This window comes from Pocillopora verrucosa, chromosome 13, assembly GCF_036669915.1.
Source record: "Pocillopora verrucosa isolate sample1 chromosome 13, ASM3666991v2, whole genome shotgun sequence".
Taxonomy (NCBI): Eukaryota; Metazoa; Cnidaria; class Anthozoa; order Scleractinia; family Pocilloporidae; genus Pocillopora; species Pocillopora verrucosa.
The window spans coordinates 12,286,637-12,303,117 of NC_089324.1; the positions used below are offsets into that span (position 1 = coordinate 12,286,637).

General features: G+C 37.4%; 1 protein-coding gene across 1 annotated transcript in view; it reads right to left on the bottom strand.

Moving 5' to 3' along the window:
• Nucleotides 1-1,803: 1,803 nt before the first annotated feature.
• Nucleotides 1,804-16,481, bottom strand: part of LOC131792596 (uncharacterized) — an 18,050-nt gene continuing 3,372 nt past the window's right edge. Inside the window, exons 2-7 of the mRNA XM_066160352.1 lie at nucleotides 13,212-13,284; nucleotides 11,872-11,953; nucleotides 9,804-11,025; nucleotides 8,895-9,002; nucleotides 6,761-6,859; nucleotides 1,804-6,300 (exon numbers count right to left, since the gene is read on the bottom strand). Of these exons, the coding sequence (XP_066016449.1) occupies nucleotides 2,894-6,300; nucleotides 6,761-6,859; nucleotides 8,895-9,002; nucleotides 9,804-11,025; nucleotides 11,872-11,889 (4,854 nt within the window). The 5' untranslated portion in view covers nucleotides 11,890-11,953; nucleotides 13,212-13,284 and the 3' untranslated portion in view covers nucleotides 1,804-2,893. The remainder of the gene's footprint in view (nucleotides 6,301-6,760; nucleotides 6,860-8,894; nucleotides 9,003-9,803; nucleotides 11,026-11,871; nucleotides 11,954-13,211; nucleotides 13,285-16,481) is intronic.

The following is a 16,481-nucleotide window of genomic DNA, read 5'->3' on the forward strand; positions in this document are numbered from 1 at the left end:
CTACTGCTTCCTCAATTTGAGAGCCATCGTGATGTTACGAGTGTTGTAGGACGCGTTTCATGCAGTACTTTACAGTCCCTCTCGTACCAAAATGACTCTCCTGTATAAACTGATCGCAATTACTCAGATGTGAAAACGTCAAAAACCCCAAGCACAGAGGTGCACAGGCGACTAGCTGCATCAATCACTTTTTAATCCGGACAACTGAGGTAAAGTGAGCTTTTATGCGAATTTCTCTAAGACATAGATTATCCAAATCAGCCTAATCTTTGAGGGGGGGTGGGGTGAGAAGGGGTAGCAGCGATTTTCCCTTACATATATAGCAACATTTTAACACCCCCCCCCCCTCTCCACCTGGGGGAGAACATTCATTCAAGCTGAAACAGATTGCTTCTTGGTCGCACCGAATCCGCAGAGCACACACATACACTATGCTGCTATGTCAACCTAGTCTAAGAGAAATTAGCTATTAAGTTTATTGTCAACAAACTTTGCTCAATGTCTCCAAAATTTGCTTTTTTGCTCTTTTGAGAAAGTAGTTCAATGTGCCTTAAAAAAAAGAGTTAAATGTCAAGAACATGGGATTACACTGCTGCTTCTTTATTTTAGAGCCAATTCATCATAAAGGTTGGATGAGCATGTTACGTGCAGTAATTCCTGGCACTTCTGTACTCACATGTTCCTCACACTACTTAACTCTTTTATTACATGGTGAACATGTCTTGATAGCCCTCTAACTCCCAAGATCTTGTAAGTAATTCTCCTTACTGTCTGCTGTATAATTCTTCTGATGTCACTTGAGAGAATTTGGTATTGGATCAACTTATAATCGCCTAGTTGATACTTTTCTAGGTTCTCATCACTTGTCTTCTTGATTTTGTATTGATATTGTAAAGATAAATTCTGTCTTGGTCACTCATGGGAGTTAAAGGGTTAATCTCAAACACACATCGGTTGTCAGACAAATGGGGGAGGGGGGTAGTGGTAAGCAGAATATCAGTAGGTAGTGGCTCATTGTTCTAGGCATGACTCCAGCTTGAGAAATTCAGGCTGTCATTTTGTTCTAAACACCATGCAAGAGCATAGTTTCAATTCAACTGTTAGGAGTAGAATCCTATACAGGGGAAGTTGTGATCTAGAGATGGAGGGTGGAGGATGCTCCTTTTTCCAGCTTAAATGAGTATGTAAACCTAACAGGATTTTTTTTTCCAACAGGGGGAGAGGGGTTTGACTGCTTCTTGGACCAGGTGCAAATGTTTCCAATACACAGTCTACATATTAAGCACAGCAGTAGCTTGCCTATCTTCTAGTTGAGTTTGGACACAACACCAAGTGGTTATGTCACACTTTACACCCTTTGTTGTCTTAAAGGACAGGTAGCTATGGAAACTGAAAGAATTTAATATGACTGGGGGGGGGGTTTCTACAGTAAGAAAAAGGTGTACACCTACAGCTGTAATGATAATTTGTGTAAATTCAATTGCTTAGCTTCCATTTGAGTTTGGACATAACATGTGGTTATGTTACACTTTCAGGGTTCAAAATAATTTTTGAGCTTTCAGCAGGAATTTGTAGGCTTTTCCCAGCTGTCAATAATAAATGAGCAGTCAGCACATATATTTCTCTTTTCCTTGAGAAACCTTTTTTAATTTTAAAAAATTTATTTGAAATGGGGTACCTATAGTATACTTATACCCGTTTACATTTCCAAAAAGCTTTTAAACATTTCTTGGCTGCTTCATTGCCTGATATAAAATGTTCACCATAACATGACAGTGACTTTTACTTCAGTTGAACAATCAATAAGCACCATGTTTTTTTTTAATAAAATTCTAGTTCTTTGGTGAAAAATTGCTGGCTAGTATGCTAAAAGTTCCGGCAGCCAGCTGTAATATTGAACACTACACTTCACATAATTTGTTGTCTTAAAGAACAGGTAGCTATGGAAACTGCAGGAATTTGATATGACTAAGAGGCATCTGTGGATGAAGTCACATATATACTTTTGATATAATCCTAACCTTTACCGAAAAGAGGAAAACTAATAACCATAGGTTACCCTTTACCCTGCTTGTTTTTTTACACTACAAAAACCAAAAAAGCCAACTTTTGTGTCTGGCTAGCAAGTAACAATTTGGCTTCACATTTTTCTAAATTTTGCTCAAGAAAATAACTTGAACATGACACCTAAAAAATTCCTGCATCCCCCTTTTGTCAATGGATGTTTTTAGACTGCAAACTTGCATAGCAAACTTGTTCATTCAACACTGTCTGCAGGTGGGGTTGGGCAGAATTGGGCAAAAAAAAGGGCAACCAAATTCTTTAACTCTGATTGTGAAACTTAACTTGTGGATACACATTTTAGATCATTATTTACAGCCGAAGCTGCCCAAGAGTTTTACCCTATTTATAGTAAAATTAATGTTTATCACTAGTTTCTATTAGTATACTGATCAACTCTGAGCAATGTTCTTCTCAGCTGGGAAAGTTTAGTTCTGAGAGGAGCACCCAAGATTAATGGATGTCCTATGTCCACTGCTGCACTTCTGATTCAGGGAACTGCTACTTTGAGAAATCTAAAAATCTGTTCATTCAACACTGTCTGCAGGTGGGGTTGGGCAGAATTGGGCAAAAAAAAGGGCAACCAAATTCTTTAACTCTGATTGTGAAACTTAACTTGTGGATACACATTTTAGATCATTATTTACAGCCGAAGCTGCCCAAGAGTTTTACCCTATTTATAGTAAAATTAATGTTTATCACTAGTTTCTATTAGTATACTGATCAACTCTGAGCAATGTTCTTCTCAGCTGGGAAAGTTTAGTTCTGAGAGGAGCACCCAAGATTAATGGATGTCCTATGTCCACTGCTGCACTTCTGATTCAGGGAACTGCTACTTTGAGAAATCTAAACATTCTCCAAACAAGGTTATCATCATTTCAATTGATGCTTTGAGTCTAGTTTTTGCCAGCCATTTGCCAAGATTTTCTCTCAAGCTTCCATTCTTTAGAAACACATCTTGACCATTCAAGTAGAAATGAAACTCAGATATGGAATTACTCCTTGACAAACCACTACACAAACCTTCAAGCCAGTCGTCACTGTCCACACTCTGGTTGTTGATCTTCAGATGAAGTGAATTCAAGTTTGAGTTTATGGCATAAGCATCACCAAGGGTGTATGCCCACCCTCCACTTGCATTGCCAAAATCATTGATTGCAAGATGGTGAGTAGTTACTGATGTGTTCCTGGCTAAGCCATAACCAAGACCTTGGGCCCAGTCACCACTCATATCAGCATAGTTGTTGAGTGTGAGCTTTAATGTGGTCACTGAATTGTTTCTTTCTATGGCTTCACCCCAGCAACATCCCCAGTCACCCTCCATATCATCATAGTTATTTATGGTAAGGCTGAAAGTTGTGACTGAAGTGTTCACAGCCAAGCTGGTAGCCAAGGCAGTAGTCAAGCCAGTAGCCAAGTTTTCACTAAGGCCAGCATCAGTAGTGATGCTGATACTCAGTGTCGTCAATGGCACAGTGTTTTGCAAACCATCCTGCAGTCTTCTCAAGAGTGCCGAGTCTTCACTTGTGCTGCTGGATGTTAGATTAACCTTGCAGGTTTCAGATCTTGATTTCACTTGGTTGGTGTCAGAGGATTCAGAAATACATGTGGATTCCTCTTGGAGGAAATTAAAGGCAAAATGAAATTCTTGACTATTACTTGATAAATCATGAAAAACAGACTTTTCCTCTTCAGAGAGATAACAACAAAAGTTGACGTTGAGGGAGGATAGTGCGTTTGCATGTTTCTTATGTTCACTAAGACAGTGCACAACATCATTTTCCAATTTGCCATGGACATTAAGAGTCAAACTGGATATTTGAGAACTTCTGATTACGTTACCAAGGGCTTTTGCTCCACTGGAAGTGAGTCCACCCCAGAGGGTCAAAGTTAAGGACTGTCCAGACAAGAATCTACCACTTGGAAAAATGTGACCATTAAGAAGATTTATCTGTGCCTCTGTTACCTTGTGGCAGATACTAGGTTGAAAATCACAAGACAGTGATGCTGTCTCAGATGGCATTAATCTGCAGACAACAGTAGACCAGTTCTCAGGGACCTCTCCACGAACAATCACTTCCATTGTCTTCAAGGACTGATTTTGAAAACATGCCTTCTCAAGGGAAATTGCACCAGAGTAACTCAAATTTCCAAGAATAAGAAGCTGAAATGATTCCAAACAGTTGGCTGTAGTCAGACCTTCATTAATAGCAGAATCTACAGAATCATCCATATCTCCTGCTACGATAATGGAGAGAGAGATCAAAGATTTGTTGGCAAACAGGTGTGTTAGAGCTCTTAAGGTGGTTTGACTCATTGTTCCACAGATGGTGAGGATGACACCTCTTAACTGTGTTTCTGCTGTTAATCCTTGTTCAAGAGCATTCGCCCAAGTCTCATCCCAATCATTGCCAATTACCATCGCTACTGTTCTCAAATTCTTGCTGGCAGCCAATGCCTTGCCAATAATGTAAGCTTGATCTGAAGCCATGCTACGCAATACAGTGAGAGAAAGATGCTTTAGGGATGGGCTGGAGGACAGTCCTTTTAATAAAGCATCTGCTAATGCCTTTGTCATTTCACCAGCAGAAAAATCAAGGTTCTCAAGGTGACAAGAAGATTCAAGGACATCTGTAATAGTCTTCACTTCACAATCCTCAAGAAAATTGGCATTGGTTATGAAAAGGTTAACTGGATGTTTTAGTTGGGGAAATGCTTGGCAAACTTTCAAAATAGGCACAAAGTTCTCTGGATGATGATGAACATTGTGAATGATCTCTATATCTTGTGGGAGTGGAATTAAAGAAAAGAGAGTATATGCCATGTCCTTGGAGTTTCCACTTTCCTTAAAGCATGCAGTGAAGAATGCTGCTTCTTCTTCTGAGCACTGAAGCCAGTTCCACTCACCATAGTCTTGTAAAAGTTCTTCACCAACTTGTCTGAACAAAACATCATTTTGCTCTATTATCCCAACTGCAAACAAAAACACCTGCCGGTACTTTGTTACAATGTCATGGAACCCCAATGCAAAGTCTCTGAAGATGTTAATGTCATCTTTCTGGACCCTATGTGCAAGATATAATGCTGCTAAATACTCTTGAAAAGTTTTATGAAGAAAACAATATTCATGACTGGAATCAATCTTCTTCAGACTTGCATCCTTGAATACAAGACCGATGTAACGGGCAACTAGACCATCAGTTCTTTTTTCCAGGGTTGCTAACTCTTCTTCTGAGAAACTGTGGCGATCTAGGCGAAGGCAGTTCCATGCTAGCTCTCCCAAAGCAAGCAGGCTCTCTTCAAACTGCTTCTGCAGTATTTTGTCATCAGGCTGAAACCTCAACTTGTGCTTAGCACAATATCTCCTTAAGAGACAATGGACTATCATCTGATAAAGTTCAGTCCCGGAAGAAGGAAGTTCACCTTCAAAGTCCTCAAACACAACACACAAAAGAAGCAAATTTAAAGGGTTATTTAAAAGGGCTTGGAGGAGAGTATTTTCCTCAATTTCTGATGTAAGTTTCTGGCCACTTGTAGGGGAAATGTTTCCAAAATACCTCATGACAAACTCAGAGGCATCTCTGTCTGTGAACCCTTCAATTTGCAAGTGATTTCCAAATTCAAACTCATTTCGAGCTGAAATTCCTCTTTCTTGTCGGCATGTCACCAACAGAAAACAAAACGGGAGAATCCTTCTGTTAAGTAATTTATCTACGTGGCATTTAGACCTTGTGGGCAACTCATCCAAACCATCCAAAATCAGCAGAACTTTTTCTTGGTTGTGGACGTCTTTCAGGAAATCCACAAGATCATTTCTAATTTTTTCATCACAATCTTCAGGAAGAAGTTGATTACAGATGGCTTCCATGACATCTCCTTCAAAATCCTGGCAATTTAAAAGAAGAACTAACTCAAAGTTGAAATTCAATTGACTGTTTTCTGCATATCTTTTACTGGCCCAGTCGTTTGCAAGTTTAAGACAAAATGTTGTTTTCCCGATTCCTGGACTGCCCTCAATTAAAACCATGCTATCCTCCCCTTTGTTGAACATAAAAATGTCATGTGTGTTGCTGGGAAGTGTTTCCAATATGAAGTCACATTTTCTTTGAGAGAGAAGTTTCAATCTAGTGTAGGTGTCATCAAGCGACAGTCGAAGGGAATCGGTCCAGGGTAGTGGCTTCACCAAAGACCTCCTTTTGTATTCAGCTTGGAGTGCTTTAACCACCAAGGTAAACTGATCTGTGTCAAAAAAATGTAAAACTTTTAGACAAAGTACGAACTTTCAAAATTCTGGAAATCATTGTAAGAGCCAGTTTTCTCAGTTAAATTAACCCTCACCCCAAACAATTAACCATCAACAATGGAAAACAAAAGGCCAAGCTTAGACATACTGAGGCAGACAAATCAAGCTTATACCCATGCATAAAATTTATTCATGCCTATTTTTATTTATCTACACTCATGTGCAATTTCATATGTTTTTTCATTAGCATATATCTGAGTGGTACTGTGGTTTAGAAGTTTTTGTATGTAACAGATATTACCAAACACAAGTTTCTGAGGACAACCTCCCTCCCCGAAAAAGAAAAAAAAAAAGAGTAAATTCACAATAAAAAGTGACAAGAGGAGATGGATGGAAAATGCTTTTATTCTCAAAACAACATCAAGAACAAAAATATATCTTTATTTCAAATCTTACCTTCTTTGTCACCTTCTACCAATCTACATTGCTTAGGAGCTTGAACACCAGGAGAAATGGATTGTTTGCGCCTTTTAGAAGGCTGCTTCATTGATGAATCTGCAATTTTGAGATTGAATAAGTATAAGCATTTGGATAGTTGGAAACAAGTAGGAAAAGGCAGATCTACTGTATCATTCAAATGTGCTTCTCACAAAAAGTTTCAAATTCTTCAGTTACAGGGATGCATTTTCATGCTTTTGGAACAGAATTGAAAATACTCAAATACAAGATGCACCTCAAGTTTGGCATTTATTTTCCATGAGATAAGAGATTTTTCTCGTAAAAATGGTGCACCTTACAACCAAACAACTCTGGTTTATGTGACTCAGTTACCAAAAGTTATTTCTTCAGATCATGATTTGATGTTTCAATCAAAAGATAAATTGCATTCCTAATGGAAATACTCAATAGTTTACTTATTAAAATCTCTTCATTTTATCAGTTACTTTTGAGAACATATATGGGAAAATATGGGATAGCAACTGATACATTGGCACTAAAGGCTTTTTATGCAAGATCAAGGCTACATGCAAAGTCATTCTCACTGGCATAAAGAATGAAGTGCCATGGTGGTGAAAATGAGAGAAAATTTCTTTAAATTCACTGAAGGAGAGTGAAAAATTATTTGTAAGAAAGAGGCATCCAGCTAAGTGATGGCACCAAAGGAAAGAAAAAAAGCAGAACTGTTCAATTTCTGCAAGAAAGCTGCAGCATTGAATCAGATCCAACTAGCCACCTCTGCTGAAGACTGCAAAAGCTGTTGAAGTGACCTAAGTTAGGGCAAATTTCTAATACCTAAAATTTTGATGCAAAACTTCTGTAACTTTCCAGAGTTCCAAATTAAAATAGTTTTTTTTTCCTTGCTGATTTGTAGCCGAGCCTTACTATAATTTGTGAAATGATCTAAAGAAAATGAATTAGAAGTCTTTAACTTGTGAAATGTACTCAAAATCTGTTATTAGCAAAATGGAGAGCTGCTAATTACAAAGTGAACATCTGTAATTTTCGAAATGAGAATCCATGCGGTAAACTCCACCAGCTGGAAGGATGAGTTCATCACTGGCATAGACTGCAAATATAATTTTGCATATAATATTGACTATGAATAACATTTGAACCCCAAGCAAAACTTTTTTCAGATTTTGTTCCATCTTTGAATATGTTGTCATAACAAAGGGCAATGACCCCAGATAACTACTATGTTTTCCTGCTGAGGAGGAATAGGTGACACTTCTAGTTCAAGAAAGTGTCATGTCATACATTCAAATTATTCATTGTAAATGTTCTAGTGAATATTTTGCAAAGTACACCACAAAGATTTTCCTTTCACACTTTCCCTAGTTGTTATTATTTACAAGGTTACCTATGTGCTGTTTTCCATGCTAGTGGTGAACTAACCGATTCATCCTTCCAGCTGGTGGCCATACGTTTTCTGCACATATGGTGTTTGCATTTCCCAAACAACAGATTTTCCACTTCCCAAATTACAGATTTCCATCTCAAGAATAACAGATTTTGGGTTCATTCCACAATTAACAATTTTCAATTTCATTTCCTTTCCTTTCGCAAACTACAGTAATCCCTCCCTTCACTTCTACAAGAAGTGAAACAACCACTGAATGTTAACATCAAAACAAGTAAGACAAGGCTGTATGCGGACACTGAATTAGAGAATGTTTCTAGAAATTTTCTCTCACTTGTTTGTAATTTCTCCTTCAACAGTTTTTTTTTGGCAGTCTTTGGCTAGAGACAATTTTTATCTGCTTCATTACTACAGCCTTCTTGCAATAATCAAACAGTCCTGTACTTTGTTTTTCCTTTGCTGCCATCACTTCACTTTATGTCTCCCTGAAACAGTTTTTCACTCTCCCACATTGAATTTGGAGAAATTTTCACTAATTTTCTCTACCACATCTGTTTATTCTTTAACCGATGAGAGCAACTTTGCACTTAGCCTTGTCCTTATACCCTAATTTCAGAACCAGGTCACTGAACCACAAGAATTCAGAAGTCGCCAATTAAATTGTTAGTTAGTTCTGATTGAAGAACTATGCTTCATAGCTACAGTTGACACATTTTAAGAAGTGCATACTTTCAGGACCACTAGCCACAAGTCTAGCACTCTGATCAGCCTGATTAGGGTTTACCAATGTTAACTGACTCCTTGGGATTGTGATAGAATCTAAATCAGCAGTGGAACCTGCCAAAAAAATATACTCTATTAATGTCGGAAAGAAATATAAAAAGGTTAGAAAGGAATCAATGAAGAACAGGCACAGAAATTTATTCCACTGAAAAAATATACAAACTAACCAGTCATTACAGTAACAAAAACTACATTTACTGACAGTACATGTACTACAAACCCAGACTTCAAAATTAGCACTTGCCTTCTCCTTTACACCAGCCCAGTTGGGAAAACTTAATAGAATTATTCTGAATCATTCCCACAGTCTGGCAAGTGAAACCTTATCCCCAGGGAAAGAGAGGAGTAATTTGTTACAATTCCATTATGCAACTATCAATTGAAGCTTCAACATCCCCTCTCCCCAGCATTAACTGTCATCTATGTACAGGGGATGGGGAATTTGAACTAGGCCTGGGTGGGATAGGTAATTTGAACCAGACCTGTCAAGTCTAAGGAGTGGAATAAATGTGTTTTATCTTTTAATACAGGGTTATTTAAAGATACATGTAAAATGTTCACTTGCAAGTGCATGGAAGATCCAAAGTGGCATTTAGGTGGGGCATTTGAATGGACCATTCTTCAAAAGTAAAAATGGTGGTGTTGAAGCTTCAAATTGATTGATGCATTGTATGATGAAGATGTAAGCAAACTTGTAGTGTACTTGTCCTACCCTACATATGGGAATTGGTGGGTGGAAATATATCTGGACAAGTAAAATCTTGATATTACTGACAGAATAGTTTCCACACCTTGAAATTAGGAAATGTACAATTAGACAGAAACAAAGTTAAGAGAGAAATACATAAATCTTACTTGACATGATAGTACACATTGCTTCGTAAAGTGAATCACACTGTTCCTTCCAGCTAAACTTGCAGGCATACATTTTCTGAAGGTATCTGACCTCTTTCACTCTTAAGTTCCTAGTCTTCCCTTGAACAGCACTGATTGCCTCTGCCCACTCATAAGGATCCTCTGAATCCACAACGAATTGGTTACCAAATGGTACTTGCTTGAGTGCTTCCCCAAATCCAGAGTTCCCACTTACAAGTACTGGCAGACCACCAGACATGGCCTCTAGGGAGGTCAATCCAAATCCCTCTGTTCTCGAAGGCATTAGGACCAAATCGATCTCACGAAATAAATTGGCAAGGAATTCTCTACTTTCATTAAAGCACCGAACAGTTAGTTGCCTGCAGGAAATTCCCCATCTCTCTAACTTTTCTTTAACTTCATCCTCTTTTCCAGCAGGAGCACCAACAAATGTGAGATGGTATGACAATTCCTCCAACCTTGTAACTGCTTGAACTGCAATGTCACAGCCTTTCAGACAAAAATCTTCACTGTCTCTGCACCCAAAAACTAGAACACCAAATGTATCCCCACCTTTACTGGTTTGTTTGACTTGGGAGAATTGAGAGAAAGTACTAGGCGTGAGAGCCATAACAGCTTGATCTTTATGGCTAGCATGCAAGTAACACCTGTAGGCTTCTGCCAACTTTGGCCCAACTGCGAGAACTTGATTAGCCCTCTCACACAGTCTTAATTCCCTTTGATGCTTCTTCTCACCTTTTGAAATTGCATCGGCATAGGTTTTATACTTGCCAAGCTCTTCTGGGGTTGTGTGGACCATTTGTATCCAACCACAGGCATGCTGTTTCTTTATGATAGATACTTGTCTACCAAGACATACTCCATGACCTATGATAAAATCAATGACATGATTTTTTGGTATAACAGACAGCCAATCAATTGGATCAAGTCCTGGAATTTCTTCTGCTTCAAGCAGCTGAATGTTATGATCACTTGCATCACCCTTGTCCTCCTCACTGCACTGGGGAAGATACACACTGATGACCATGTTGGGATGTTTGGCTAATTGTATTGCCAGCTCTTTGCTGATGATTGAGAGACCCCCTTTTGATGAACCCCATTTATCACTAAGTATAGTGACTCTCAACGGGTTGGAGGATGATTTGGTTTGGTCATCTGGGTAACTCTGCACCACAGGGGCTTCATTACAAGAAGATGACTCCTAAAATGAATGAAACATTTAACCCTTTGACTCCCAAGATCTGATTACTACATGTAATTCTCCCTCTAGAATTTGGTATTGGAATAACTCTTATGTCAAAAGTTTGAGTGTTCTTGTGACCTGTTTGATGGATAATGTATGGATATTATACAGATAAGTTACTTGTTAATCACTTCTGACAGTTAAAGGATTAAGGGTGAGAGACTTAACCTCAATCTGCAGAAGCAGCTCTAGCAAGTTATTATTGCAGTAGCTGAGTTAACAGTTTCTAAACCTCATATAAAGTGATATGTGACAAAATATTATTGGTGAATTGACAACAGGGCTCAAAATTTTACCCACTCTCCCACTCTAACTTTAAGACAACACTCCAATCTAGGACTGTTTCAGAAAACTGTGTCAAATAACTTCGCATTGAAAGTTCCTAATTTGGTAACCTGTTTTTTGCAGTCATGTCATAAGCTATGAGGTTTCAATTGACATTTGTTAAAAAGTTTGTGTAATTACAGAAAATGTCTGTCACAACTCCTTCCCCTTTTCATTCTTTCTATGAGGATTAAAAACCCATCAACAAATCAGATTTTTCTGTCCCACCTTTGACTATTATGATTCTATAGATAATCACACGTTCTACCAGAGAAAATGTTAATATTCTCCACCCCCATTTTTTCCAATTGTAATTATTATAGGTAAACTCATAGAGAGGTACATACTCTTTAAACATATCACAGCTTTACTACATTTGAGAAAGACATAAAAATGACTATCAAAAGAGTAAATCTGATGTAGATATTAACTTCTGAAGTTACATTTAAAGAAAGGTAGCATAAATGTAACAGTACATACCTCTGCTAGACTTGACATCACAAAGAGACTCTAATGTTGCATACATAGACAAGTGATATCACAACTGAGTTTTGAAGGACACCTACAGATAAATCATTTTGACAGTGAAACATGCATTTAAAAACCATACACTGGAAGAGTTTCACTACTGTGTCATTCATCTCTTACGGCTGATTTTCATTTGCAATAGAGTTCCAGTCATAATCAGAAGTGCAGAGCAATACGATCCAGTGAAAATCAAACTGACAGATTTGGGAGAAAAATATTAATGCAGCTTATGACTCTTTCAGCTATGATATACAGGGAGAACTGGATTATCAGAGCCATCTGATGGCCAGGCCTACTTCTGCTTGCAACTCTAACAATCTAGTTAACTTTGGATTCATAAGTGGAAATGGAAAAAAATTAAATCATAACATTCTGATTCTTCCAACCCTGATTCCATCAAACTCCTGACTCCAATTTTATATTTATGCTGGATAAGAAGCACTCTTACAACTCCACCTATGATTGGTGACTCCATCACCAGGGAAAACAGTCTTAAGTGATTGACATCCTAACAACCTAGGAAGTTGCCATGAGAATCAAGAGAAGACTCGTATGTTATTAGGTACAGCCTGTTGCAAATAAAAATAATTGCATTTTACTAGAGATATTGTCTAAAAAGCCAAGTTTTCTTTAATAAATAAGACTGATTGACATGATGAGTCTTTCCGGTGATGTTGTCACACATAACTTGTTCGTGTCTGAAGCTGTTATAGTCATTGGTGATGTTCACCTTCTTTGTTCACCATGAGGTTCTTATAAACTTTGTTGGAAGAAAAATTTTTTCTTTTACTAAAGATCTTTTACTTTTCTATATGTTTAACTTCTAATAAGTTGTACTGGATTGAAGACCAACTCGCTGACGTTTCTACTCAATTTTATACATCGACGAGTTAGCATTAGTGAGTTGAACCGTCGATGAGTTGACCATAATTCTTATGAAGTCATAAAATAGTCACTTGTGAGGTGACAGCTTTGTTATCTCTGTTGTGAATAATTGAAATGATTCACAGCCTATGGCTGCAGCTCACAGTAATATCACTTTTGCTTGTAAGTGATGAGTAGATTAAATTACTTCAGTTTTAATCAGTATCCCATAGCCTTCTTTAGAATTATTTTATTGTCAAATTAATCAATTTTCTTTAATTAATCATTGCATGAATTGTGAATTATTAAAAAATTCAGCCAACTGGCCACCGCTAAATTTTAAGAAGCCTTTAATTGCAACTAATACTGCTAACTAAATTGACTGTTGCATAAAAACAATTGAAAAGCTCCTTTTTTTCAATGCTCACCTTAAGGTCACTGTCATATCTTTTTTGTCCATCACTATTAGAGGTTGATTCTGCGATGACCAGAGTGACTGACCTGCATGTAGGACAAACAAATTTTAAAATTGAAATGATGATGTTACAAAAAAGGTACACTTTGTTAACATTGCATCAAAGACCTCTGGCAAGGGTTTCAGATCTTCATTACAAAATTGGTGTATGAAAAACAAAGTACAGCCGAACCTCAATTATCTGGACTTTTTCTCTGGTTCCACTTTTTTCATGAATATTTATTAGTCACTTCACTTCACACTTTTAATATCTATTTTCTTACCTATTTACACGACATTCCTCGGACCCACAGATAACAAATGCTTATCAAGGCTGCCCAAAATTTTTTTAGAAAAAACTAACTTAATTTAATTACACTGGAAATAAAACAGAAAGGAAGAAATATAACGTAAAAAGACAAAAAGACACACAAGAAAAGAAAAAAGGAAAATGACAGATGTTCATTGTAGAGGAGAAAAAGTCCTAGACTTTCTAAGTGTACAAAAAATACTGTAGAACTGAATCAATATGGTTCAATTTTTCTGTGTTTGAATTTTAGCATTATCTCATCAGGCTCCATAGAAGAATCTTCAGTTTCTAGAATATTGAGAAAAGCTCTTGTTGTTTCTTTTTTGAAGGATTTCAAAGACAAATTTTTGTATTCATTAGGTATCTTATTTCAGACTTTGACACCAACACGCGAAAAAGCTTCTCTTTGCATTTTAAGCCTTGAATACTTGACACTTAAGAGTTGTGATGTTGATGAGCGAGTAGTATATGTATGGATGTTTGAAGTTCTCATAAAAAAAGTCATGTTAGATGGTGCACTGTTGTTATGAACATTGAACATTAATTTACACACAGCTTCATAATGTAACAATGTAAGAAGGTAATTGACAAAATTTTTTCATTTAAAAATAAGGGGGTTGCATGTTCTTTTCTATCGACAAAGTATATTAGATATAATAATTGCTTTTGGAGAACAACAATTTTGTTTAGATAGTATTTAGACTCATTACCCCAAGAAACAATTCCATAAGGTAAAATTATAAAGTAAAATTAAGGATTTATAAATATTTATGAGTACAGATGCTGGAACAAGGTGTCTCAGCTTAGCAATCATTACTATGGTCTTACTTATTTTAGTGATAACACAGTCCAAATGGTTTTTCCAAGAGAGATTTTCATCGATTGAAACACCTAAACATTTGATGTAACTCTTATGTTCCAAGCTGATTCTTCTATTTTTTTCACTATCAAATATACTTATTTGTGGAAGATAACTGATTTTCTTTTATCTAGGGTTAAAAATTACAAGATTTGATTTTTTTGTATTCAAAGTCAATTTAATTGTAGCTAGCCAATCATATAAATTGTTCTGTTCAGTATTGACTGTCTGTTCTAAAGACTTGAGGTCCTTGTCAGCATAAAGAATATTAGTGTCATCTGCAAATAAGAAAAATTGAAGTTTATTGAAACAGAGGTAACTGTCATTTAAAGTAAAAAGAGAAGTGGTCCTAACACAGGGAGAAATTTTAGTTAATACCTGCAATCCAATTTGGGTTGTTTGCATTTGATTTGTTTAGTGTAACTAGAACCACTTGTTGACAATCCCTCAAAAACCATAAAAATTAAGTTTATCAGGTAGTATTTTTGAATGACAGTGTCAAAAGCCTTTTTTAGATCAACGAATAGACCACACAAAAAATAATGCTTATCCATATTGTTCTGTAAATTTGACAATATCAAGGATTGCATGATTTAGGGAGTGTGCCTTACAGAAACTATACTGTGAGGAATGCATTAACGTGAACACATATTTAACACCCAAGTCACAAATGGAGGTCTGGTGCTCAAGGGGCCTGGGGGCTGCAACCACAGTCGCACCCAAGGCACTAGAACACCTGACTAGCCTGCCCAACCCACAACCCAGTTACAAGCCCCCTCGCACTGAGCCCCAACAAGCACCCATCACACTAGAGCTGGAAGGTTTAGTGGAAAGGAAAATAAGGGGAAAAAAAAAAGATAAATATGTGAACAAATATAACCAAAAAAAAAACCCTTGGACAAAATCAAAAAGGGGAAGGGAGGGAGGGAACACTGAGAAGCTTTCCTCATGGGCGACAACACCACGCTATCACACAGCCAACACAATGCAAGCACATGGGTGAACCAATGCATGCACAGACAAAGGTAACTTCTGGACATGGCTGGCCCCAGGCCACCAACAGCTACCATGTTGCTACAACGCTACAAAACACACACAAATGCCAGGCAAACGCTAACAGAGTGCTGATACGCTCACAATACGCCAGCCAAATGCAACAGACCAGATTTGCTCCTAGTTATTAACTATGTTAAATTCCATTTGACAATATGGTAAGAACACTGACTCTGATTCCATAAGCTGTGTACACTCTATCAGTGAGTGGCAACAAATCCTATGACACTGTAATTATGATGACATTGTGACACTAAAATGTGTTGTAGATGGTATGAAGGTAAGCCATAGGAGTTCTCACAAACTTAGTGATTTTCATGTATGTACACTAGGAAAATTCACACAGAGTAGAAATAGAAAGCTTGATGCAAGTGCAACTATCCTGCTAGAGTTCACACTGATCTTGCTGGACCTGTTAATTCAGCCTCTAGGGAAGGTTTTTAGATATTGTTTGGCTTTTACAGAGGATTTTTCAGGTGCAGTATTTGTCTACTTTCTGAGGAACAACAGTGATACAGTGGCTGCTGCAGAGATATTTTAGGTGGATTCAGTCCCCTATGGTAAGGCAAAATGTATAAGATCAGACAATAATGGTGAGTTACCTTCTGGGAAATTTGAGGCACTTCTCAAGAGGAATCACATAAGGCATGATACCCCTGCCCCCTACTCACCACACCAGAACAGCACAGCCAAGTGGCACTGGAGAACCCTATTTGAAATGGGGAGTTGCCTGATTATACAGTAATTGCTTAGGGTCTCTGCACATCTGTTGGTTTGTCAATAGTTGGAATGAGATAACTGTTTTGCAAGGCCAGTAAGAAGTCCTGGCTGTATTGAGATTTCCCAGTCTTCACCAGACATAGTTTGAAATCTCCCATTATAAAGATTTTTTTTCCTGTGGAAGCTAGCCTCTCGATTGTATCACAAAAATATTCAATAAAACAATCTGGAGAATTGTGTTTGTGATAAATGATGCCACATATGACATTCTTCTGTTTGCTGAAAGAGATTTTGATCAAAAA